The 24,521-nt window shown below is 50.1% G+C and overlaps 2 protein-coding genes across 10 annotated transcripts in view; both read left to right on the top strand.

Annotated features, from left to right (window-relative positions):
- Positions 1-15,896, top strand: part of capn15 (calpain 15) — a 203,123-nt gene extending 187,227 nt beyond the window's left edge. For all 9 annotated transcript variants that reach the window (XM_069905971.1, XM_069905973.1, XM_069905975.1 and 6 more), the window contains 10 exons: positions 433-641; positions 2,108-2,291; positions 4,840-5,063; positions 5,727-5,852; positions 7,568-7,720; positions 8,644-8,805; positions 9,621-9,871; positions 10,420-10,586; positions 11,799-11,977; positions 12,628-15,896. In XM_069905971.1, the coding sequence (XP_069762072.1) occupies positions 433-641; positions 2,108-2,291; positions 4,840-5,063; positions 5,727-5,852; positions 7,568-7,720; positions 8,644-8,805; positions 9,621-9,871; positions 10,420-10,586; positions 11,799-11,977; positions 12,628-12,805 (1,833 nt within the window). In that variant the 3' untranslated portion in view covers positions 12,806-15,896. The remainder of the gene's footprint in view (positions 1-432; positions 642-2,107; positions 2,292-4,839; positions 5,064-5,726; positions 5,853-7,567; positions 7,721-8,643; positions 8,806-9,620; positions 9,872-10,419; positions 10,587-11,798; positions 11,978-12,627) is intronic.
- A 2,477-nt stretch (positions 15,897-18,373) lies between these two features.
- pam16 (presequence translocase associated motor 16) lies at positions 18,374-24,272 on the top strand. The gene is made up of 5 exons (XM_069905375.1): positions 18,374-18,471; positions 18,967-19,051; positions 20,683-20,819; positions 22,246-22,311; positions 23,314-24,272. Exons 1-5 carry the CDS (start codon positions 18,469-18,471, stop codon positions 23,404-23,406), a joined length of 384 nt encoding a protein of 127 aa, XP_069761476.1. The 5' UTR covers positions 18,374-18,468; the 3' UTR covers positions 23,407-24,272.
- Positions 24,273-24,521: the final 249 nt, after the last annotated feature.

The following is a 24,521-nucleotide window of genomic DNA, read 5'->3' as shown; positions in this document are numbered from 1 at the left end:
ATCCATACTGGCTTGTGCACCTCCTCTTCCCACCCCCCATCCCCATTCCTGATTTTTGGCACTTCTGAAGAAGGGTTCAGAGGTGGTGGGTGTGGGAAGCAAGGTGCGAGAGGAAGTGGTAGCGGCAGGGACAGTTGTAATATTTTAAAAACATTTAAACGCATTAAGGGATATGGGGAAAAGGCAGGTCGGTGAAGATGAGCTGATCTTCTGATCAGCCATGATCTCATTGAATGGTGGAGCAGGCTCGATGGGCTGGATAGCCGACTCCTGCTCCTATTTCTTATGTTCCCTTTTCAGGTACGTGAAGTGGGATTTGGGTCAAATACAGGAATGTGGGACTTGCTTGACTTGTGGGGCTGAAAGGCCTGTTTCTGTGCTGTGAAACCCCATGTCTCTAATTCAGTTTCCTGCCCCTGTTCTCTCCTGCAGAACAAGGTGAATTTTGTGGACGACAGCTTCCCCCCAGGCCCGCAGTCTGTCGGGTTCCCCGAGGGAGACAGCGTGCAGCAGCGGGTGAAGCAGTGGCTACGGCCCCACGAGATCAGCTGCAATAGTTTCAAGGACCGGAACGTCAAATGGTCCATCTTCCGGACGCCGCGCCCTTCCGACATCTCCCAGGGGCTGCTGGGCAACTGCTGGTGAGTGAAGGGGTCCCAATTCCCTGTCCAGTGGTGAGGGTGGTCCATCTTCCGGACGCCATGCCCTTCCGACATCTCCCAGGGGCTGCTGGGCAACTGCTGGTGAGTGGAGGGATCCCAATTCCCTGTCCAGTGGTGAGGGTGGTCCATCTTCCGGATGCCATGCCCTTCCGACATCTCCCAGGGGCTGCTGGGCAACTGCTGGTGAGTGGAGGGATCCCAATTCCCTGTCCAGTGGTGAGGGTGGTCCATCTTCCGGATGCCATGCCCTTCCGACATCTCCCAGCGGGCTGCTGGAGTGGAGGGGCGAGGTAGGTGAGGGTGCAGCTGCTGTGTTTCGACACAGGCTGCTCCATTGTGAGGTCTGATATTTCATCTGGCTTCTCACTGCCACTGCCCAGATCAAACAGAGCTTTGTCCCTCTGTCCTGGAGAAGCTAAGCCACAGGTTCCCCACATTCTGTGGGGACACCCTCATCCTCGGGTTTGGGCCTGGTTCCTTTTGACGAGCCCGCCTCTGCCTGGGTATAAGATGCTACGAGAGCTATTGAAAACCCAGCCTTTGATGGCAGCAATGTGGAATCGTCATGTGTGGTGAGGTCATCATCTCACTATGTAGGATGGTAGGGAGAGAGATGAGGTGAGGTCAGTGAGGAACAGCACGAAGATTTGTTACATCCACTGAACCCTGAAACACAGTCGATGCTCCCCTTTCATTTCATATTTTCTAACAATGCATTGAAGAGCCCAGTTAACCCACCAACAACTTGAAGGGTGAGAGGAAACCCTCGCAGACACGAGGAGAACATGGGCAGCGCAGGATTTGGCGCTAACCATGCCGCCCAATGTCGCTGCAGAAGAAAATTAACCTAGCTTCAAAATCAGATCAACAGATTAGGGTGGCACAGTTAACACAGGGCTAGTGACCGGGGTTTGAATCCTGCGCTGTCTGTAAGGAGTTTGTACGTTCTCCCCACATCCATGCGTTTCCTCTGGGCACCGGTTTCCTTCCACCTTCAAACACACAGGGGTTAGTAGGTTAATTGAGGTATTTGTGTAGCATGGGCTCGTGGGCCAGAAGGGTTTGTTTCCGTGCTGTATGTCTCAAATAAATAAAAATGTTAAAAAATAGATGCTAAACGCAAAAAATTGAGAGAGGGTTGTTAGGTTTATTTTTGAAACAAACTAAGTTGGGCCAATCAGGGTATGTGACGTGGGAGGTTTTGGATGTGCATTTTCCTCTGTCTCACGTTTAATCGAAGCTTTCTTCCCCATAAAGGCCAGCCTGTTTCTTTCAGTTTCTGTCACCTCCCAGCGTGAGTCTTTTCTCTTTCACCGGGTGGGATACGGGGGGGGGGGGGTTTTGCTGACTGCGTGGTTGTGGCTGCAGGTTGTTGCCGAGTCTTTTCTCTTTCACCGGGTGGGATACGGGGGGGGGTTTTGCTGACTGCGTGGTTGTTGCTGCAGGTTTCTGAGTGCTCTAGCAGTGCTGGCTGAGCGACCCGAGCTGGTGGAGAGGGTGATGATTACTCGGGCCATCTGCCTCGAAGGGGCCTATCAGGTGCGGCTGTGCAAGGACGGCACCTGGATCACGGTGCTGGTGGACGACATGCTGCCTTGTGACGAGTTTGGATATCTTCTCTTCTCTCAGGTAGAACGGCCTTGATGTTTATCGGTCTTGAGCAACGGTGTAATATCTGAGCTTGTGTTGGTTTTAAGCTGGGTAGAGGAACAGAGCAGATGGTCAAGGTGTAATTGAAAGGTATTGATGGTTCATGGAGCCAAATGTTTTAACACCGTGCAAGGGGAGGGGGGGAAATATGAATCTACAGATGCTGCGATTGTGGAAAAATGGACAGAGATGCTGGAGGACTCGGGTGGTCTCACAGCGTCCAGAGGAGGTGAAGATTTATAACCAACGCTTCAGGCCTGAGCCCTGCTTCAACTTCCTTGAGAAGCTACGAGACCTGCTGAAATCCTCCAGCATTTCTGTGATTTTATTATGCCTGAAATTTGCTATGTACCAGTGTTTTTCTCACTCGATTGTTTAGATGATATTTAGCTCAACATTGTATCTGTTTAGTTTAGAAATTCTATTACAAATTTTCATGTGTATGGTACTTTGCTTTATGTAAAAACACACAGAGATGCTGGAGGAGCTCATCCAGTCTTGCAGCATCCTTAGAAGGCCAAGATATTTAATAAAACTTTATTCCAACAGCTGCTGTGGACGAGACACGACCGGGGCACTCCACTGGCTAAATGTTTGCTCCCATTTTCAGCAAGGGGTTGTGGGTTGCTTCGGAGAATGGTCACTGTTACAATTTTAAACCTTTATTTAAAATTTAATTTATTCTTATTAATTGTATTTATTTATTTGTTCAAATTTTTTTGACGTTTGCTTGAATTCCGGATACAGGGGATTTTACTGTACCTGTTAAAAAGCTGGTTGCCAAAAGCATCTTTTAAGAGAGAAACTAATTCTTTTTCTGCTGAGCTTTCTTTGACCGTAATCACATTGAACTTCACCACTTCGATTGTGCACCAGACTTTGAATCGCAAAAGAATGGCGTTTACGTACAGACTGCTGCTCAAAATGAAACTTGTTTGTGTCGGTCCTCTGTACTGCACAGAATTGCTGGAACACAATAATCTGCTTGGATAAATACAGTTCCAGCCAGAATTATTTACACTGTTCAACAAGCCATCATATTCATCACAAAGTAAAACACAAATGTCTGCAGACACCGTGGTTGAAGTAAAAACACGATGCTGGAGAAACTCTGCAGGTCAAACAGTGAACTTTATGTAGCAAAGATAAAGGTACATAGCCAACATTTCAGGCTGAAACCCTTCATCAAGGTGTGAGCAAAATGTAGGCAGGCGGCTGAATGGGCCACATTCGGGCCAGAACAATTCATCAAAACTCGACCGTTCTTTTTCTCCCACTGATGCTGCACGACCTGTTAAGTTCCTCCAGTAGATTGTGTTGATCATGTAAGAAGTGTCTGGGCCAGCACTTAAATTGCCCAGGCATCGAATTCGGGAGCAAAGTTCTGGAAGATGAATTCATACAGGGAGGTGTCTGTTAGTCAGCATATTTCCATTCTCTGAAGTTTCTGATAGCTCCTTGGTGTGTGACAGTTGTCAAGGAAAAGCCAGTGGACACAGCCCAGAACATCATAGGCAAAACCCTCCCTACCATCGAGAACATCTACAGGGAGCGCTGCCGTCGGAGAGCACGAAGGATCCACCCCACCCAGCACACGCTCTGTTCTTGCTGCTGCCATCAGGAAAGAGGTCTCGGTGCCACAAGACTCGCACCACCAGGTTCAGGAACAGCTGCTCCCCCTCCACCATCAGACACCTCAACAACAAACTCCATCAGGGACCCATTTAAGGACTCGTACTTTTGCACTTGAAAGATTTTTTTCTCTCTCTATCACACAGTCAATTTGTTTACATTTCTTTATTTGTTCACATGTATATGTTGGGTCAGTTTTTTTGCACTACCCATAAGTGGTAATTCTGCCATGCCCACAGGAAAAGGAATCTCAGGGTTGTTTGCGATGTCCTGTATGTATCTGACAATAAATCTGAAATCTGAATCTGTACATCAGGCAGGTGAGCTACAGTGAAATGTGGCTGTGTGTAGAAGCAGGAACGTTTCTACGAGGGCCAGCGTGGAAAAGTGTGATTACAGCAATCTGTTTGCGAACTTTGTCCTGACCTTCTCAGATGCCGGTTCAAGGGCGTTGTCACAGACAGGTGCGTGGGCACTTGATCAAGCACTGACTCCACACTAAAACCATTCTGCTCTTCCCACATTCCCATCAACATCCCCCACAGCTTTACCACTCACCCATCCACTGGGGCAATGAACAGCGGCCAGTTAGCCCCGTGTCCCTTATCGTGGATAGGGCAGAAACCAGAGGAACTGGAGAAAATCACAGGGAGAACATGCAAATTTCATCCAGGCAGAGGCCAGGATTGAACCTGCAGCTCTGACATCTCAGACGAGGCTTGCGATACACGTGTGCCCGGTCTCTGTTTTGTCGATCAGATTTTGGTGTTAGGAAGAGCTGCAACTCCTGACTGAACAACTCAGGTCACCTTCCTATAAGAAGGGTGCTATGTAAATATAGGATGCTGTTGTCTCCCAGTGCTTGACTGATGTCTGTGTAAATGTGTGTGTGCAGGCCCAGAGGAAGCAGCTGTGGGTTGCACTGATCGAGAAAGCTCTAGCCAAGCTGCATGGTTCCTACTTTGCCCTGCAGGCAGGGCGTGCCATTGAAGGACTTGCCACTCTGACAGGCGCCCCGTGTGAGAGTCTGATGCTGCAAGTTAGTTCAACGAACCCACGCGAGGAGCCGATCGACACAGACCTGATCTGGGCCAAAATGCTGAGTTCAAAAGAGGCTGGGTAAGGATACTGGTCAGGGTGAGACTGACTTCTTCACAGTGAAATTTGAAGGGGCACTCAATCCTCAGCTCTGTAAAGGAGGGATGGTCCATACCCAGAACGAGACGCCAGAGAAGCTGTAGAACCAGACCAATTGTAGCACTCAGCAACATTTGGACAGATAAGGATAGGGTGGGTTTATAAGTACAGGCAAATAGGATAAGCCCAGAATGGAAACTTGGCTGGCAAGGAAAAGTTGGGCTGAAGGGCCTGATCCATTCTGTACAACTCTAGGGTTCCAGCTCAATGCTTTGATGATTGAATGGTGGTCATTTTTGATCCATGGGCAATATAATGAGTGCAGCTCTCTGGAAAATGAAATAATCAAAGGGAAGGATCCTCCTTACATGATCCTCCCTCAGCACATGACCTTAAACTTCAATTGTACAACTGATGGACAGTAAATAAGCCCCTTTGGCCCATTGTCAATGTGCTGGCCCTTGATAAAACAACCCGGTTCCTTGCCTGGCAGTTGTATCGTCCTGAGCAGGGCTCACCAATCCCATCCCCTGATTAAACTTAGCAACACACATGTTTCTACCTGAAGCGGATTCTCCCATCTTGAACATTTTAGTCCGAATGTTTCCAACAATGTCCTAAAACCTTCTCTTCTGAAACGTGTAGATTTTTGATGGGTGCTTCTTGTGGAGGTGGGAACATGAAAGTTGACGACACCACATATGAAGCCGCGGGTCTGAGGCCCCGCCACGCCTACTCCATACTCGACGTCCGGGACGTGCAAGGGTACAGGTGAGGCTCTCGGTGGCTGGAGTAGTCTTCCTCTGCCCCGTCACCAGTTTCAAAATGTCGATTCTCCTCAGGAAGGAACCAGTCATTTATTCATTCCTGTGGTCCCACATCGAACTGCAACAGCACAGTCCTGGCCTTTACCAGACAGTACAACGCTTGGTATCTGGCACCTATGGGGATTGGTAGATGCCGGATAAATGTATTTTCCGGTTGCTTGAAGCTTACTTTTACAATGCCCAACTAATACACCCGCATTAAGAATAAACAGTTAAAAGACAAAAGTACTAAACGTACACTGAACAAACTTGACTTGCATGAATATTAAACCTTAAACCATTTTACTTTATTTTCAGTCACATTCTTTGAAAACATTTAACTGTCGCTGCATCTGCAGGTTTCTCCCCCTCCACAGAGCTGCCTGAAAGATGAAAAACAACATTTTAGATAATTAATCCCTCCAACCCCAAGTTTACAGATAAAGCCTCTGACTGGGGTGACTTTTACTAAGCAGAGATAAAGGAAATACTTTAAGAGAGTTACCCCAACGTGAGTGGCATCAATCAGCTCTTCATCCTGGGCAAGACCATTGTTGTTTCACACAACTTTATTCTAACAAAATGCCTGACCAAGGCACTCACTAGTTGAATATTTTCTCCCATCTTCAGAGAATGTGAATGATTTTAAACACTTATTTTTACCTATTGTTTTATTCTTATTTATTTTAATTTGTAAAATTTATTTTCTTTGATTTTTTTTGTCAGTTCCTTGAATTCCAGATACCAGAGGTTTTGCTCTATTCTTTTATTGCTCCTCTAGTGGCCAAAGTCCGAAGCTCCGCCATCCCCTCCCTGAACCTTGCCATTATGATCTCTTATGTCACCAACCTTTGTGGCTGCAATATTAAACCCTGCATCTCACTGCAAGGACCTACTCCTGTGGTCTGAGTGAGGTTGCTTGACCTCAAGGGTTGGACAAGGATGGAAGTTTAGTTACAACCGATTGCTGATCTTCACAGTTTACAAGAAGCTCTTTGAAATGTTTTAAAGCAGTAGTTCTCAACCTTTCTCAGTCTAAAGCCCACCTGATATGCCAGGGCCCACTAGTGGCAATGACTGAGCAATATTTTCAAGTCAAAGGCAGCTCTGTAAGAAACACATCTTTAACTAATTTAAAGTATCTTATTTAACATTTTTAAAGAACAAAAAATTCTGTAGGCTTCCACTCAACATCAAAGCTCAAGCCATTGTGATTAGACCCTTTCGTCATTTTATCTCAAAAACGAATCCTTTTCAAAAGTCGAAAAAGCAAGTAATTTCCAAAACATGATAAGCACATCAAATAACATAAGAAAACACTAATTTTATTGCAATTTACAAAGAGTTCATCTTCTAAATAATTATAAAACATAATCTCAGACCCGGCCTGACCTCAGTAGATTGGGGCCTCCGTGGCCCACATGGAAACGTGCTGTGACCCACTGTGCCGTGGCCCAAAAACCGGAGATCTGAAATACAAGAAAAGTCACTGGTGGTTCTCAGCCAGTCTGGCAGCAGCAGGTCACCCATCCAAGTGGAAGGCACTGCCTCTCCCCCCCACAGATGTTCTGCCCTGTCGGTATCTTCTCCCCCCACCCACCATTCCCTGCCTTTCGTGATCCAGTGCAGGCATTTCAGGCCCCACTGGCCACTATCACTGACTCTGCTGTTTCCACACAGGTTACTGAGACTGCGGAATCCTTGGGGCCGTTTCTCCTGGAGTGGGAACTGGTCAGACGACTGGCCTCACTGGCCACAGAACCTGCGACATGAGCTGATGGCACACGGGAGCAGCGAGGGCGTGTTCTGGATTGAATACACAGACTTCATCAAGTGAGTGGACAAGATTTGGGGGAAATGCCAGAGACAATATATCGGCTTATACTCCCCCCTCCTTCAATATTTGTTTTGGGGGTAATTTAATTTAGACACACAGCACAGTAGTGGACCACTTCAGACCACGAGCCCGTGCCACCCAATTTATACCCAATTGACCTATACCCCTGGTACAATCCGAATGGTGGGAGGAAACTGGAGCCCCCGGGGAAAATCCATGCAGGCACGGAGGGGACATACAAACTCCATACAGACAGCGTGGGATTCGAACCCCAGACCCGATCGCTGGCACTGTAACAGTGCCCACTAACCGCCCACAGGCACAAAAGGCAGGCCCAGCCACGGATGTGCATGACTGAGTGAATAGAGGAAGGCAAGCTTGCCCTGTTTACCACCTGCTCCTGGTGCCAGGATACCCTTGGGAAAACGTGGTGAGATGTAACGAGTCGGTGGTGTACACTGAACGGAAAAGGAGAGAACAGAGAAGCTGAGCAACGTGTTTGAGGCAGAACCGGCTGAGTTACCTTCTGCCTGAGTCATCCCCACGTCTGACCCTGGTCTGGGGGTCACTCCCACATCTGACCTCTGGCCTGAGAGAAACTCCCACATCCTACCCTGGTCTGGGGGTCACTCCCAGGACTGGGGACCAGCCAGGACTGTCGTTCTGAAAACACACACCCCACCCCCCACTTCTCCCCCCCCCCCCCCCCCCCCCAACAGTGGGCAGTGAGACAGAGGAGGATGTATGTGGACACTGATCCAGCACTGGTCAGGGGTGAGGCAGCGACAGAGAAGGACCCATATCTTCAGATCCCTGTGCTGCCATAACCTTCAAAAGAGTTGGGAAGGCTGGGTTGGGAAGTGGCCAGGGTATTTTCTGAGCCTTGACCTAGTCACTATTTTACATTTTAATTTTTCAGGTATTTTGATTCTGTGGACATTTGTAAAATTAACACGGACTGGCATGAAGTCCGACTGATGGGGACATTTCCAAACCGAACAAATGGCCCGATAAATGTCACTGCACTGACGGTCCTCGAGCCCACTTTCCTGGAGTTTCAACTCTTTCAGGAAGGAAGCAGGTAGGAAATCCGGTCAAATCTTCTCACTGGACTGAGGTCCTTCTGCTGGAATATCTCTCACCTCTCACCCCTCGCCCCTCATCTCTCACCCCTCGCCCCTCATTGGATAGGAAACATAGAAAATAGGTGTGGGAGGCTTATCATCTACTCAGTACCCAGTACCCGCCTTTCAATCAGAAAGGGCATTAAAGGTTATCAGGAGAAAATGGGGAGTCGGGTTGAGAACAGCTTCATGTCGAATGCTGGAACTTGATGGGTTGAATGGCCTTGTGGTCATTCTTTCCCTTGTCATTTATTCAGTTTTCATTGTGAAAAGAAGGGATTGGCAGTTAAATTGCAACCTGAAGGAAGCCTCACCTGCTTACTTTGCAAGAACAGTCTCTTTGAAAGCCTTTTTTGAGGATTTCATGGTGACCATTCAGAAAGTGCACATGGTCAGAGTTTGCAGCCAACACGTAGTAGCAATTTAAAACATTGCTTCAAAGGTCAGAGCTGTGATATTCTCCTTTGAAATGTTCAAGGTAAAAGGTATGAGTCACCCCCCCCCCCTCCTCTTCTAAATATAAAGATTCTGTTCCAAGAATCGAGACATAAAATACTGCAGATGGTGACAATCTGAAAATAAAAAAACACACCGGCAGAACTAGCCACAAGGCCAGGCAGCGAGTGAGGAAGGAGGATGAGTCAATGTGTCAGGTGGATGAAGTCAAGCAGTGTTAGAGGAGAGAGTGAACATCCATGGAGTGGCGGGGTGGGTGGGTTGTGAATTTTACCTGATGGATGTGGTCCTCTGACCGCCTGCCCTTGTTCCTCAGGCGATCAGACACGTCGGACAGCCACCTCCTGGATCTGTGCATCATGGTGTTTCGAGTTTCCTTCTGCAGTGGTAACAAGCTGAGCCTGGGCAGGTTGATGGCACACAGCAAGCGGGCAGTGAAGAAGTTCGTGGGCTGCAACGTGGTGCTGGAACCAGGAGAGTACGCGGTGGTGTGCTGTGCTTTCAACCACTGGCAAATGTCCATGGCCGGCCAGCCGTCACCATCGCCCACCTTGTCACCTGCAGCAGGTGAGGCCAGGGACTTTTCTGTCAGGAAGCCGCTACAGGCTGAAGAGCTCTGCAGGGAGGTGTGTCCATTTCCCGTTGTTTAAGGACCTGTCCCACCCTAGTCATGCTCCCTTCTCCCCTCTGTCTGGCAGTTAGCCCATCACCTTTACAGCAACAGCGATCAGGCCGGGGTTCAAATCCAACACTCTCTGTAAGATGTTTGTCTGCATGGGTTTTCCCCAGGGGTTCCCATTTCCTCCCGCCGTTCAAAACATACCAGGGGTTGTAGGTTAATTGGGTGGCACGGAGTCATGGACTGAAATGGCCTGTTACCGTGCTGTATGTCTAAATTTAAAACGCTGTTTCATCGGGTTATACTTGTGCAATCAGATGACAATAAACTTAACTGTAGACATTGACTCTCCACCAAAGCCACAAGGCCACAGCTTTGCTGGAATATGACAGTAACAAAATTCTTTCTCAACACCCACCGCTTCCCTCACATCAGGAGTTTCTCATCAGTACCTACATAGGCACAGCGCTCATGTTTACCTTGTTACCTGCTCTAGGAGTTTCGAGCCCCACCAGCAGCGGCCGCTGTTTCCTGGAGTTCCCTGGACATATCCTGGCTGTCTACAGTTCCAAGCCTGTCATGGTGGAACAGGTCCACTCCCAGCCAACCACCCTGGCCGACGCCGTGATTCTGCTGACCGAACACAAGGGCGAGAGGCACGAGGTAGGGGGACATGTCGATATCCACCCCAGGTCAATTCTGATCTTCGTAAGGCCTCGGGAAGGGATGGAAAAGCGGGCATAGCAATGAAGACATTCGAGATACTGTAGACATCAGAATCTGGAGATCAAATCTGGTTGTGGGAAGAACTTGGGGTTGGGGGTGTGGTGGGGGGGAAAGAAACTGAGAGTGAAGAGGGGAGGCTTCCAGTGAGATGAGGAGGGTGGCAGGGACTGGGCAGTGACCAGTTAGACATGGGAGGGGTGAAAGATGATGGACAAAGGTGACATGGAACATAAAACACTACAGATCAGGCCCTCGACATTCCAAAAAAAACTAAATCCTCCCTAGTAAAATGAAAGTCTGCAGACTCTGTGGTTTTTTTTTTAATTTTTTTATTTTTCACACTATAAACCATATTGACCAAGATACATACAGACATTTTCCTTCTTAAATATATAGTGTTGTTTTCTCCCCCTTTTTCCCCCCTCCCTTCCCTCCTTCCCTCACTCCCTTCCCCATTTATTCAATCTATAAGATACATTAAACCCGTTAAACAATTTTGTCACTCAATAAAAATAAACAAGAAATTTTACTGAGTCAGTTCTTTTCATTGTCTTCTCCTTCTGTCATTTTAGGTGGTGGAAGTCCATGGTCGGATTTCTCTATTATGTTTCATGTATGGCTCCCATATTTGTTCAAATATTGTAATATTATTTCTTAAATTATATGTTATTTTTTCTAATGGAATACATTTATTCATTTCTATGTACCATTGTTGTATTCTCAAGTTGTCTTCTAATTTCCAGGCTGACATAATACATTTTTTTGCTACAGCTAGGTGCAGACTCTGTGGTTGAAGTACAAGCACAACGCTGGAGAAACTCAGCAGGTCAGTGTCCTTGATATAGCAAAGAAACATTACCACATTTTGGGCTTGAGCCTTTCATCAGGACAGCTCTTTACCTTTATCTTTGGTATATCAAGGACACTGTTTGATCTGCTGAGTTTCTCCAGCGATGTGTTTTTACTAAACACTCCCTACCTCGTTACCCTTTTTCTGAAGGGCCAGTTTCCATGCAAGGAGAAGAGTTCACTCCGTCAAGTCATGGACTCTCAGTTGGTGGTCTTGTGGTTCACAAGGAAGGGCCTTGCGTAGCTTTGGGAGCCTCGAGGCTCAGCTCTAACCCTGACCCCCTTCTCTTCCCCGGCTAGGGACGCGAGGGCATGACCTGCTACTACCTGACCCACGGCTGGGCAGGGCTCATCGTGGTGGTGGAGAACCGTCATGACAGATACTACCTGCACGTATCATGTGACTGTTCCGACAGCTTCAACGTGGTATCCACACGCAGCAGCCTGAAAACCACGGACAGCGTGCCCCCCTTGCACAGGTACGGGCCGCAAGCCCCCACCTCCATGACCATTGCCTACCTCTCCACCCCTCCCCCCCCCCCCCCCCACCCCAGCCTTGCTCTGATTTTGGGCTGTCTTGAGCTGGTTTCTGAGCTGATGCACCAACCCAGGGGGCAGAAATGGAGGGTGGGGCAGTCGTGGAGGGTGGGAGGGAATGGACATGGGATTTCCTCTCTGGAGCAGGGGAGTGGAGAGGTGGGGATCAGTGAGTGACGGGGCGGGGATGGGTGGAACTACTGCTGGGGAGGCGGGAGGGAGGGTTAAACCGTGGCACCAGGATTGGAGAGCACGGAGCTGGGAGTTCCGGGTGTTTGGCAGATGAGCAGCATCCGTGTGGAGGAAGAGGTCGAGACTCCGCCTCAGGATTAGGAGAGAAGGAAGATGGCTGCTTCAAGGGGAAGAAAGGGGGCCAGTGGTGGAGCAAGGAAGGGGGACGGGCATGTGGAACCAGGTAGGAAGTCGGGAGACGGGCAGAGAAGGGAAGAGAGAGGCAAGAAAACCCCATGTGGGTGGGGGGGACACGGAGGTCGGGTAGTTATGGCTGGGTCTGTGGGGGTGACACTGGGTCTGCATTGTGGGTGCAGGGTTGGGGGGTTGATGTTGCTGCTGACCATGTGCCTCCCCACAGGCAGGTGCTGGTGGTTCTGTCACAGCTGGAGGGAAATGCCGGCTTCTCCATCACCCACCGTCTGGCTCACCGCAAAGCCGCGCAGCCCTCACTGGGGGAGTGGTCCTCCAGCAAAAGCACCCACAGCCCACCACTCACACCCGACGTCGATGGTCTGCACAGACCCCGACCCTTGTGATGTCTCTCCCCTCACATGTCGGAGGGGGTGGGGGCATCCCGGGGGCTGTCTCGGGTCACGTGGACTCCTCCCTGCTTGGGGTGAGGGAGCTGCAGACTGCGCCCCAAGGGCAGTCTCCGGTCGCATGGACTCCTACCCTACTCGGGGGGAGAGTGGATACAGACCACATCCCAGGGGCAGTGTCTGGTCATGAGGGATGTAGACAGGTGTGGGAGGGCAGTGTCGGCCCCCATCCCAGCCCTTCTGGGGACTGCTCAGCCCCAGGAACGCATCCCTTTAACCCTGACGGGGAGACAGGACCCAGCTCCCTCGCTGCCACCACAGCGCAAGCCAGCTCACAGCCAGAATCCTGGCCCACAATGGAGCCTATCTCCCCCTCTCTAGTATCCTCGATCTCCCCCTGCCCTGGGATTTCCCTCCCCCCTCCCCAAGATCCCACATCCCCCAAGATCCCTCTCCTCCCTGGTTCTCTCCCTGAATCCACCCTCCCTCAATCCCTCTCCTCCCTCGGATCCCCCTCCCCTGGATCGCCCTCCTCCCACTGATGCCTCCTCCCCCAGATCCCCCTCCCCCTGGATCCATCTCCCCTCAGATCCCTCCATGAGCTCCCTGTCTCCTCCCCCAGAATCCCCTGGATCCCTCTGCAGGTCCCCTGGCTCCTTGCCCGTTTTGTGTGTGATAGGCCGACTTGTTCTTGGTGCAGCTGGACCGAACGCCTCAGGAAACTGCTCGACTGCTTCCCTCACTCACCTACACCCCTCCACCTTACACTCTTCCACCCTGCACCCCTCCACCCTTCACCCCTCCACCCTAAACCTACACCCCACACCCCTCCACCCGACACCCCTCCACCCTCAACACTCCACCCTGCACCCCTCCACCCTATACCCATCCACCCTAAACCCCTCTACCTCTCACCCCTCCACCCTCACCCTTCCACCCTCACCCCTACGCCCCTCCACCATACCAATCTATACCCATCCACTCTACACCCCTCCACCATCACCCCTCTACCCTACACCCCTCTTCCCTACACTCCTCTACCCTCCACCCCACCACCCTAAACCCCTCCACCTTACGCTCCTCCACCTTGCACACCTCTACACCACACCCCTCCTCCCTACACCCCTCCTCCCTACACCCCTCCTCCCTACACCCCTCCTCCCTACACCCCTCCTCCCTACACCCCTCCTCCCTACACCCCTCCTCCCTACACCCCTCCACCCTACACCCCTCCACCCTACACCCCTCCACCCTACACCCCTCCACCCTAAACCCCGCACTCCTCCACCCTCACCCCTATGCCCCTCCACCATTCCACTCTACACCCCTCCTCCACCCCTCCATCCTACATTCCTTCACCCTATCAACCCTCCACCCTATTCTCCATCCACCCCTACACCCTACGTCCCTACACTCTCCTCCTCTCTTCCCTCCATCCTCCTCCTGCATCTCCCCTCCACCCCTCCACTCCCCGCCCCCACCTCACGATCCACCAAGGTGCCTGTGAACGCCCACAGCCAGAGTGGAACATCCTTAGTCTTTTTCTGTTATTTGTGTGGACTGTTTTGTTAAAATGCCGCCCCCGGAAGGTCGTCTCTGCAGATGGAAATTTAATCAGAGGTGTGATTAGTGCCCATCCCCAATGACCCCCCTCTCCACTCTGCACCAGCCCTGTTCACCCCTCACACCAGTCGCTGGGTCAAGCTGCCTCGCTGAGCTCGTAAAAACCCAGCAACGGGCGTCAATCTTGACTTCCCTGGAGTTCATCTAGAATGGGCTGCGTCCACATCAGGAGCTCGAGTTGCTTCAATGAAGACTTTACCTGATCACTATTTATAGAAATAAAATATCATAAATGCAACTTAAATATGGCTGAATTCACTGAGGCATTAACTGAATTTGGACTGGGTTTGAGGCAGGGCAGTGAAGAGGGTTACTGGGGTCAGAGGTTAACTAGGCCACTAGCACTGATCTTTCAACTGTCCTAGAAGGCCTGTGTTTTACCCAAGTTCTACTCAAACTCTGAGTCCTGAGCCATCATTCACCAGACCCTCCGCATACTGTACCTGAACCTGCTACCTCATAACTCCAGTGACCCAGGTCAGGCGCTGTCTGTGTGGAGTTTGCACGCTCTTCTTTTGACAGGATGACTTTCCCACAGGGGCTCCGGGCTCTTCCTACATCCCAAGGACTTGTAGGTAGGAGGTTCATTGGCTGCTATGTTATCCCCAGTGTGAGTAATCTGGAGTTTGTTAATCAGAATGTGGAGAGGAACGGTTACAGGGAAGATCAGTCGTCCAGGGGATGGCTCTATGAGCCAGCTCAGACTTGATGGGCTGAATGGCCTCATAAGGAAATGAATCACAGAGAGTAATACTTCCTTTACTCTTTACAAAGGGAGAGAACAGGGAGAATGTGACCGTGTGCTCCTGCCCCCTCCAACCAAAGGTCAGGCTGAGCTTTCATCCTGTATCACTGTGATCTGGGTAACAAAGCAAGTGCAGTGGCCCTGAACAGAGGTGGGAACATTGCTGAACAAGTTCCCCAAAGGCACAGGTGAAGACTGGGAAGCCCTTGAAATAAGGACCTGCGGTCTGTAACCAGGTCCTTGTTCTCTCAGTCTGACCGAGTAATACAGGATTTGCATTAGCTTTGCTGGTTATTTTTCTCACTGGGAGAAGGTTTCTGTAGCTGGGTCTGAGCAGCCCACAGAGAGATGTCACAGCAAACTGAGACAGCAGAAGGTCCCCTGCAGAATGGGCGCCTTGCCTCCACCCTCCCACTGCCAGAGATTGGCCCTGCTCCCTGCTCTTTCTTCCTCCATGCCCAGCTGCCTCCTGGCCTCAGCCTCTGCCCCCTCCCCAACCAAGCTCAGAGGAGGGAAGTTGAAAATCATCCTCTGCAATGGCTGAGGGCTGAGGGGGGCCTCAAACCTGTGACTTCAGTCTCCTCGAACTGGAAAACTAGATTATGGAGAATTTTATGATTTTAGAGTCTATATATATTAAAAATATATAAAATATATATATGTATTATGTAGTTTCAAAAATCTCAGGTTCCAATGGACCAAATAAATTTTGTTTTTTAATGATTGACTTATGAACTTTTTGTATCTGTACATATGTGAATGTATGCCTATGTGTGGATGTGTGGTACATGTGCATGTCTGCGTGTGTATGTGTACACATGTATATACATGTGTATCTGCACATGTGGTGGTGGTGTGTTTGTGTGTGTGTGGGTGCGTGTGTCTGCACATGTTACCTGTGCCTTTCTCTCCACACAAGCGAACATGCACTAATGCACAGGCAGAGCAGCTGACACCATATGTCAGTTAGTTTGGGCTGGTTCTTCCCAGAAGATGAGAACTGGAGTTTAAGGAAGAGCTCGTCCGATGATCGGTTTTGGGTGATCAGCCTGACACTGGGCTTGGACCTTCATTCTGCCTGTGAACAGACAGGATAGAGTCCTGCCCCACATCCACCCTGTGCCCAGAGCATCCTGCTGTGCACCTCCTTACTCCATCAGTGAATGCAGGACTGGACTGTGAGCTACAGAGCCTTCCACCTTCCACGTGGGAGCGTGACATGTTTTCACTTGTCAATGAGGCCAACTCATTGGATGTGGCCCTTTTGGTTAAAGGGATCAAGTATCATGGAGAGAGAACAAGGAGTGGAGGTCACATGATCTGCCATGATTGTACTGATTGGTGGACAGACTCAGTGAGAGAGAACAGGCTGCAGGAAAATAAGAGGACAATGGGATTGCCCTTGAGAGCAAGTGATAATTCAGAGAGAATTATCAACACAGTACAGTCCCTTCAGCCCTCGATGTTATGCAAGCCCATATATTCCTTCAAAAAAGTACTAAACTCTCCCAACCCCATAACCTTCTATCCACAAGGTTCCCCCTCCACCATCAGACTCCTCAACAACAAACTCAATCAGGGACTCATTTAACCCTTTGGACTCATAAACCGGGAGCCCTCGGCGAAAACCCACACAGACACAGGGAGAACATACAAACTCCCTGCAGACAGTGCAGGGTTCAAAGCCCAGTTGTTGAACAGTGTTGGCCTTTATTCATTTTCTGTACAGCACAGTCAGTTTGCACTTTTCTTTGTTTATATTTTTAATATCTTCTTTATATATATCTTTTCTTGAGAACAATTTTTTTTACACCAGTGATATGTGGTCATTCTACCTGGCCTACAGGAAAACAGATATGATGTCATGTATGTCCTCTGACAATAAATCCGAACTTTGAAATTGGTTCTTTGGTTTCCCATGCCTGTGTGAGAATTATATATAGATTCTGCAAGTTCATGTTGTGAGCGTTGCACCCACATCTCACTGCTGGACCTGGTGCAGGGACTCAGACTTTTCACTGCTGTGCTCAATTTGTCCTGTCTGCTGGCCGGGGTGGGGGTGGGGGGGGAGTCACCAGCAACAGGTAACACCGGCGATGTGTTCGACCCTCTGCAGCAACTGCTCAGCCTCCTGTTTGATCCAGTCCAGCAGTGAACCATGAGCTCCAGGCATCCAATTCACCCTAAGCCCCTCAGTTTGAATCCCCGATATGATTGGGAAATTATCAACATCCAGGGTTCTGCTCGCTGTGGCCCTGGTCCTGGTGTGTGAACTGGTCCTGGCGTGAGGCTGGAGCCTGGTGTATCTCTAAGGTCACTGACTCGGTAGGGTCCACTCCAAGGCCTCTTTCTCAGGCTGGTGTGTTCCCAGAATTCTGCTTCTCCAGAGTCACCTCATTGCTCAATGTCCGACTACTGGTTCCAAACCTTCCAGCCGGAGGGAACCTCGGGAGGATTCAGGACCCATGCAGGTACATGTCCAGGGATCAGCACTGTCCATCCATCCCTCTCCCAAACCACCTCCCCCTCCCACCAACTTGTCCCACCCCTCCCCTCCCCCCTTCCCCTCCCCACCCTCCCCCTCTTCCCCCTCCCCACCCCCTCCCCCACCCCTCCCCCTCTTCCCCCCTCTCCACCCCTCCCCCTCTTCCCCCACCCCTCCCCCTCTTCCCCCACCCCTCCCCCTCTTCCCCCACCCCTCCCCCTCTTCCCCCACCCCTCCCCCTCTTCCCCCACCCCTCCCCCTCTTCCCCCACCCCTCCCCCTCTTCCCCCACCCCTCCCCCTCTTCCCCCACCCCCCTCTTCCCCACCCCTCCCCCTCTTTCCCCCCTCCCCACCCCTCCCTCTTCCCCCCTCCCCACCCCTCCCTCTTCCCCCCTCCCCACCCCTCCCCCTCTTTCCCCTCTCCCCACCTCTTCCCCCCCTCCCCACCCCTCCCCCTCTTCCCCCCTCCCCACCCCTCCCCACCTCTTCCCCCCTCCCCACCCCTCCCCCTCTTCCCCCCCTCTTTCCCCCTCCCCCTCTTCCCCCTCCCCTCCCCACCCCTTTCCCCTCCCCTCCCCACCCCTTTCCCCTTCTTCCCCCCTTTACCCCTTCCACTCCCCACCCTCTCTCACCCCTCCCCCTCTTCCCTCCCCTCCCCTCTAGACCTTCCGCATATCCTCACCCCCATGCATCCTTCACGCCGCTAGAGGGCGCCGGTGCTGGAGGCTGCGTCCACTCTTGCTTCACTGTCTTGCTGTTCTTCGACTGTCCGAGCCCTTGGATTCGCGTGTTTCCGGCGGCCGGGTCATGGTGAGCGGCCTGGGACCGGGGCGAGGGGAGCGAGGCGAGGGGAGGGGAAGGGGGCGAGGGGAGGGGGGGCGAGGTGAGGGAGGGGAGGGGGGGCGAGGGGAGGGAGGGGGGGGCGAGGGGAGGGAGGGAGGGGGGGGGCATTGAGGCTCCCTCGGAGACCTGTGTCAACCACTGGCCCCTGAGAAGCTGCCACTGGAGCAAGTCCTGGAACAGGAGGACAGGTCATCAGGGACAGGCAGAGGGATCAGGGGCTGATCCAGAGCTCGGGATCCCGGCAGCTGAAGGCTTGGCCTGCTGCTGGTGGAACTTGGGAAGCTGGTGGTGGTAGGAACAGGATGGTCTCTCAGCAGAGTGTGGGGCCAGTGTTGGTGGGGCAGGGGGGGTATCCTGTGTGATATCATGGGGTTGAGCAACTGCAGATGAAGAGAGGAGTCACTGGAAGATGAGAATCTAATGTGCCATGGGCTTGGGCCTAACTCTCTCTCCTGTCTTCAGGCCAAATACTTGGCACAGATCATCATCGTGGGAGCACAAGTGGTGGGGAGAGCATTCACTCGTGCCCTGAGACAGGAATTTGCCGGTGAGCAGGCAGAGAAGAGAATTGGTTCACATGTATTACTTTGGCAATGTTGATCCATTAACAGTTTCAGGACAGACTCTCCACGAAACATTAGGGTTTCTGGCAGGGTTTGTCCCTCCTGGTACTGCGTGTGGTGCCATCTTGCATATGTTCTCAACTCTCTGGATTACGACTCCAATCCATGGGCTTCTCTCTTGGAATGGAGAGAGACTGTCATAAAGTTGTACAGATGGCAGTAAGCCATACAGCCCACCATACCTATACTGTCCAGGGGACATCTTCCTGTGCATGCCTTTTGGCCTGTGCTTGGATTAATTGAAATGCTGGTCCAGACACTGTCAGTGACTCTGTTCCCACTGCTCTCCCCAGTAGTGAGTTCCAATTACTCCCTCTCCTTCTAAATCTCTTCCTCTCACTCTAAGTTGAAATTGGGAAAATATCCCTACAGTGATCTATTTGCACCACTTGTAATTTTAGATACTTAAATCACGTCCCGTTGTAACCTTTGTCCAGGGTAAACAGACCCAGCATTTCCAGGTGAAATTAAACAGCAGTCTACAGATGCTGGTGTTGACTGCACTACACAACTGCTGGAGAAACTCAGCAGGACACACATCATCCACTGGACTCTCCTCCTCCCTCCATCTTTTTATTTGGGCATCTATTTGTTTTACCAAATTCCCAATGAAAGTTTCAGGCCCAAATCGCTGACTTCATTTTGCTGTCTGTAGATGCTGCCTAAGTTTCCCCAGCAGTTTTATGGATAGCGACGTCCTGGTGAATCTCCTCTGCGCTCTCCCCAGCTCCATTGCATCCTTCCTGTAATGTGGTGACCAGAACCTTTTACAGTGCTCCAGCTGAGGTCTGGCCAATGTTTTAGAAAATTGAGCAGAACCTCCCTGTTCCTGTATTCAGTGCACTAATTAATGGAGTCCAGGCTCTTACTGCTGCCATAACCACGTGGTTTCTCCTTGTGGTTCTTTGTGCATCAAGGTTCCTCAACACACCCAAGGGCCCTCCCATTCACAGTCTATGTCCCAGCCAAAATACATCACCACCTATTTATCTGGATTAAACTCCATCTGCCATTCTGAGCCCATTTCACCAACATCTCAATATCAACCTGGAGACCAATCCTTACCTCCACACTATCAACAACTCTGCCAGTTTGTTTACATTCATTATTGTTTATGTGTTATGTGGTGTACAGTCCAATTAGTAGCAATTCTGCTTGGCCTGCAGGAAAAGGAATCACAGGGTTGTATGTGATGCCATGTATGTACTTGGACAATAAATCTGAAAATCTAGAAATGACAGAAATGCACAATATTGTCACATTTCATTAGTTAAGCCAAATAAAAATCCCATAAACAGCAGTTCCCAGAGCCTGTGGTTTGAAACCTATTAGTAACCCCTCTTCCTGGCCCTTCCCAGAACCTTGCCATCATCCTTCAGTTCACTCCGGAGGTTGGGATTGAAGGAGGGATGTGGGAGAGTTTACTGTGGTGCTGGTCAGAGACTGGGGTGTGTGGGGGGAGTTTACTGTGGTGATGGTCAGAGGCTGGGGTTGATTGGTGGGGGGTCAATTGGCTGGAGACTATGATCTCTGATAGTTCCTTGTTCCCCTGCAGCAAGTAAAGCAGCGGCAGAAGCTCAAGGACGAGCTGGGCGCCAGTCAGCTGCGGCCTCCAGCATCTCTGGAATGTCACTGCAGGAAGCACAGCAGATTCTCAACGTCGCAAAGCTCAGCACCGAGGAAATCCATCAGGTGTGTGGGGGTGGGGGTTTCTGCCTGAACCTGAGCTGCACATGGGTTACAATCTATGTCACATGTTGTATAAACCTCGTATTGATTTTGTTCCACGTGGGGTCTGGATCTGTAAAATGTTATAACGTTGTAATAAAAGGCTATTATTCAGCATATGAACCTTTTGAAGCCAACAGTGAGAATCTGGAGGGACTCAGCACCCGTGGGGAGAGATGGTCTGCCCATGTTTCTGGTAACATTCCAGGTTGACACCATTTCTCTGGATGCTGCCTGACTGCAGCTCATTTTGAAATGCTTCAAGAGCAGTCACTAATAATTGGGAAATCAGTGACCTATGTACATCAACCTCCACCTATCTGGAGTTTTTTTACATATAGCACAGTAATGGACCCGTTCGCCCCATGAGTCTGTGCTGCCCAATTAACCTACACCCCGGTACGTTTCAAAAGGTGGGAGGAAACTGGGGAGAACATACAAACTCCTTACAGATTTATGTTCAACAGATTGAAAGTTTCTTCTGGTTTCTCCCATGTCAAGGAGGCTGCATCCTGACAACTAAATGCGGTCCCTAAACTAGATGAAGTGCACGTGAAACAATGCCTCACCTGGGGGGGTGGGGGGGTTGGTTGGATTCTGTGGGTTCCTAAGTAGTGGGAAAGGGGAGCTGCCTCATCCCTATGTTTGCGAGGGAAGGTTCCATTAGGAAGGCTGGCTGGTGAAGAATGAACCAGGGAGCTGGCCAAGAAATGATCCCATGTTGGGACAATGTGTCTGGTGGTGGAATCTCATTGCAGATAATAGTTGTGAAGGGTGATCATTGAATGTGGAGACAGGGAGAGTGAGAGGTGAAGCTGGGGGTATCCCTGTCCGTATTCTGTCTGGGATCAGAGAGGGTGAGAGAGGATATGTGGCAAGTGCAGGAGACCCGCTTAAGAACCTACCATGGGTTGTAGAGGGGAGGGCATTGTTAAAGAAAAAGGACATCTCTGAGCACTAATGCTGGAAGTCTCCTCATTGGGGTGCAAGGACGTGGTCCCTGAAAGTGGTGACATAGAGAGCCGGAGTGGTAATGAAGACTTATGGACTGTGATGGCAGAGCAGCTGATAGGTCTGTTCCTCAGAGCAGAAACATGGGCAAATTGGAGTTGGTGTTCATGGACGAGTGACTAAGAACGGTACGGTGCTCACTTCATACAGTTGGTGAGGGCTGAGAATGGGTGTTGCCTGATGTGGGCAATGATTCATGTGGTGTGGTGAGCAAAAGCCTTTAATCTGTAACATCTTGATTCTCTTTCCACAGCTGCTGTGTGACCTGCTGGATATTTCTAATATTTTTGCTTCGCTTCCTGATGTATCTTGTTAATTTGGTCATCTGTTCTAACGTTGCAATGAAATTCTAACCTGGAGTTTTTTCCTGTTGACACAGAATTATGAGCATTTATTCAAGGTCAATGACAAGTCAGTGGGTGGATCGTTTTACCTACAGTCCAAGGTGAGTGCTTATTCTCCAAGTCTCCTGCAACAGTCTCAATTTTCCATTGCCTGATTTCCCCTAGAGTTTGTCACGATTGAGATCAGTTGGTGATATAGTGGAGTTTAATCTGGACAAGTGTGAGGTGTGGCCCTGTGGGAGGTCACATGCAAGAGCAAAGTTCAGGAAATCTTTTTCCCAGGATGAAAATGTGAGTTGGGTGGGTGGGGGGTGGGGGGGGGCGGTGTGTGTAGATGTTTGAGGCAAGTTTTCTTCACCTGTTCCTTTGCTGTCTTCTCCAATGTTCCAAGCAGTATAGTCCACGGGAGCACTAACATACTGAGGGATCTGGGATATGTCCATCACTCCAGAAACGTGAAGCACAAGAGGACAGGGTGGTAAAGGAGGTGTACGGATCAGTTGGGGCACTGAACGTTGCAGCTGAATAAAACCTGGGATAGGCCCATTTGGAATATTGTGTGTGGTGTTGATGCCACATTTCAGGGCGGATGAGGAGGCTTTGGAAAAGATAGAGAAGAGGTTGCCAGGATGCTGCTTTGATTAGAGCAGTGGTTCCCACCTTTTTTTCCTATGCAGCAACAGGTGCTCTGTGGTTAGTAAGGGATAACTTAAGCTGGTATGTGAGTGGGGGATAAAACAGGTTGTGAACCACTGCCTTAGACTTTTAACTAGAGAGGGGAAAAGTCTGAGGAGGATATTGGTGGGTGCATGGGGGAGTGGGGGTGGAATGAGATAGGCCAGTGATGTTCAAGAAGCATTCAGACATGTGAACAGGCAGGGGAGGAAGGGCTGTGCACCACATACAAGCAGATGGATCAGTTTAGATTGGCACAGATATGGAGGGCTGGGGAACTACTCCAGTGCTCTACGCCTCTGTGTGGGCAAGGTTCCCTGTCAGCATCCAGCATGAGCCCCGTTTGTTTCTCCCATGTTGCGGCGATCCTTATAGGCCGCACCGTGTCTGACTCCAGCACTTCTCATGTGAATCGTTGCTGTTGCCAGGTGGTGCGGGCAAAGGAGCGCTTGGACGAGGAGCTACACATCAAAGCAATGGATCAAGAGCGACAGGAACGAACAAAGCAGTCTGAGACATGACCTCAGGTGCCCTATTCCTGTACAAATCCATGCAGAAAATTAACTGATTGGTCCTCACCCAGAACTGGGTGTAGAGGGATCTGATTGGAGAACTAATCTGGAATCGCACATCCCTCAAGACTTGTTGGCCATCTGTGAATATTTATTTTGGGATTTGCCTGTGTGAAATAATTGTGATGTGGCATCATTCTTGGTGCTTAATCCAAGTGAAGTTGTCCACTCCTTCAACAGACCCTGAACATGTGGATCATTTTAAGAATAAACATTGTCAATTGGATCCTTCCACTATGTTACCCAGGTCAGTTAAGTGTTGTTCATGGGATCTGGCAACTGTTGAATGTTATCAGTCATCCCCTTTGTTAAGCAAGGCCCTGGGTTTGAACTGGTGTTAAACTAATGCAGTCCTGAGGCTCGTCTCACAGTGTGTTCTCTTGGCCTATAATGGGAAGGGATGCCCGCCTCTTTAATTTGTAATTTTCACAATTCGATTATTGGAAATAAAATTCTACTTCCAGCAGTTTCCCCCAGCAGGTTGATATATTTCGAAATGCCGGGGCCTGGTGGGGTTTTAACCTTTCATAATATATGCTCCTGACGGGTCCCTGGGTAGACTACAGTATGAACATTAAGGGCGCAAATTCAGTATCGTTAGGGCACTTAGTTCTTGCGCATATCCCAACCGAACTCCATACGCGAACACACTGTGCATGTGCCAACTGAAGACTTGCACATGTGCACAGAAATCAAGATGGCCGTGCCCAGCCTATGGACCCCAGGACGGCGAATAACAAGGCAAGTGGGCACATTTTGATTCTTACATGTATCCTGTTATAATTGTCAAATATAACAAAACTATGTAAATTTTATATTTCTTCTTTATATTTTTTTAAACAAATGTATGCAATTCTGACATCCATCCATCCGAGATATGGCTGATTATTTGGTCTGAATTATAGTTGTAAGTCAGAGAGTACCCGTATTTTCACATGCACTGGGATGCAGTGAAAAGCTTTGTTTTGTATGATATCCAGGAAGATTAACTTGTATCTAAGGACAGCACATCATACGCATTAGGATTAGGGTCATGCAAGAAAACAAAAGTGCAGAGTGGGGTG

This window comes from Narcine bancroftii, chromosome 12 (assembly GCF_036971445.1).
Source record: "Narcine bancroftii isolate sNarBan1 chromosome 12, sNarBan1.hap1, whole genome shotgun sequence".
Classification (NCBI taxonomy): Eukaryota; Metazoa; Chordata; class Chondrichthyes; order Torpediniformes; family Narcinidae; genus Narcine; species Narcine bancroftii.
The sequence above is the reverse complement of the archived record's forward strand: the minus strand, read 5'-3'. Positions and strand labels throughout refer to the sequence as shown.

Bases quoted from the DNA above. Each gene is read 5' to 3' on its own strand.
- pam16 (XM_069905375.1), top strand. The intron at 19,052-20,682 runs GTGAGCAGGCAG...GTTCCCCTGCAG, and splicing joins CCTGAGACAGGAATTTGCCG to CAAGTAAAGCAGCGGCAGAA. The intron at 20,820-22,245 runs GTGTGTGGGGGT...CTGTTGACACAG, and splicing joins GCACCGAGGAAATCCATCAG to AATTATGAGCATTTATTCAA.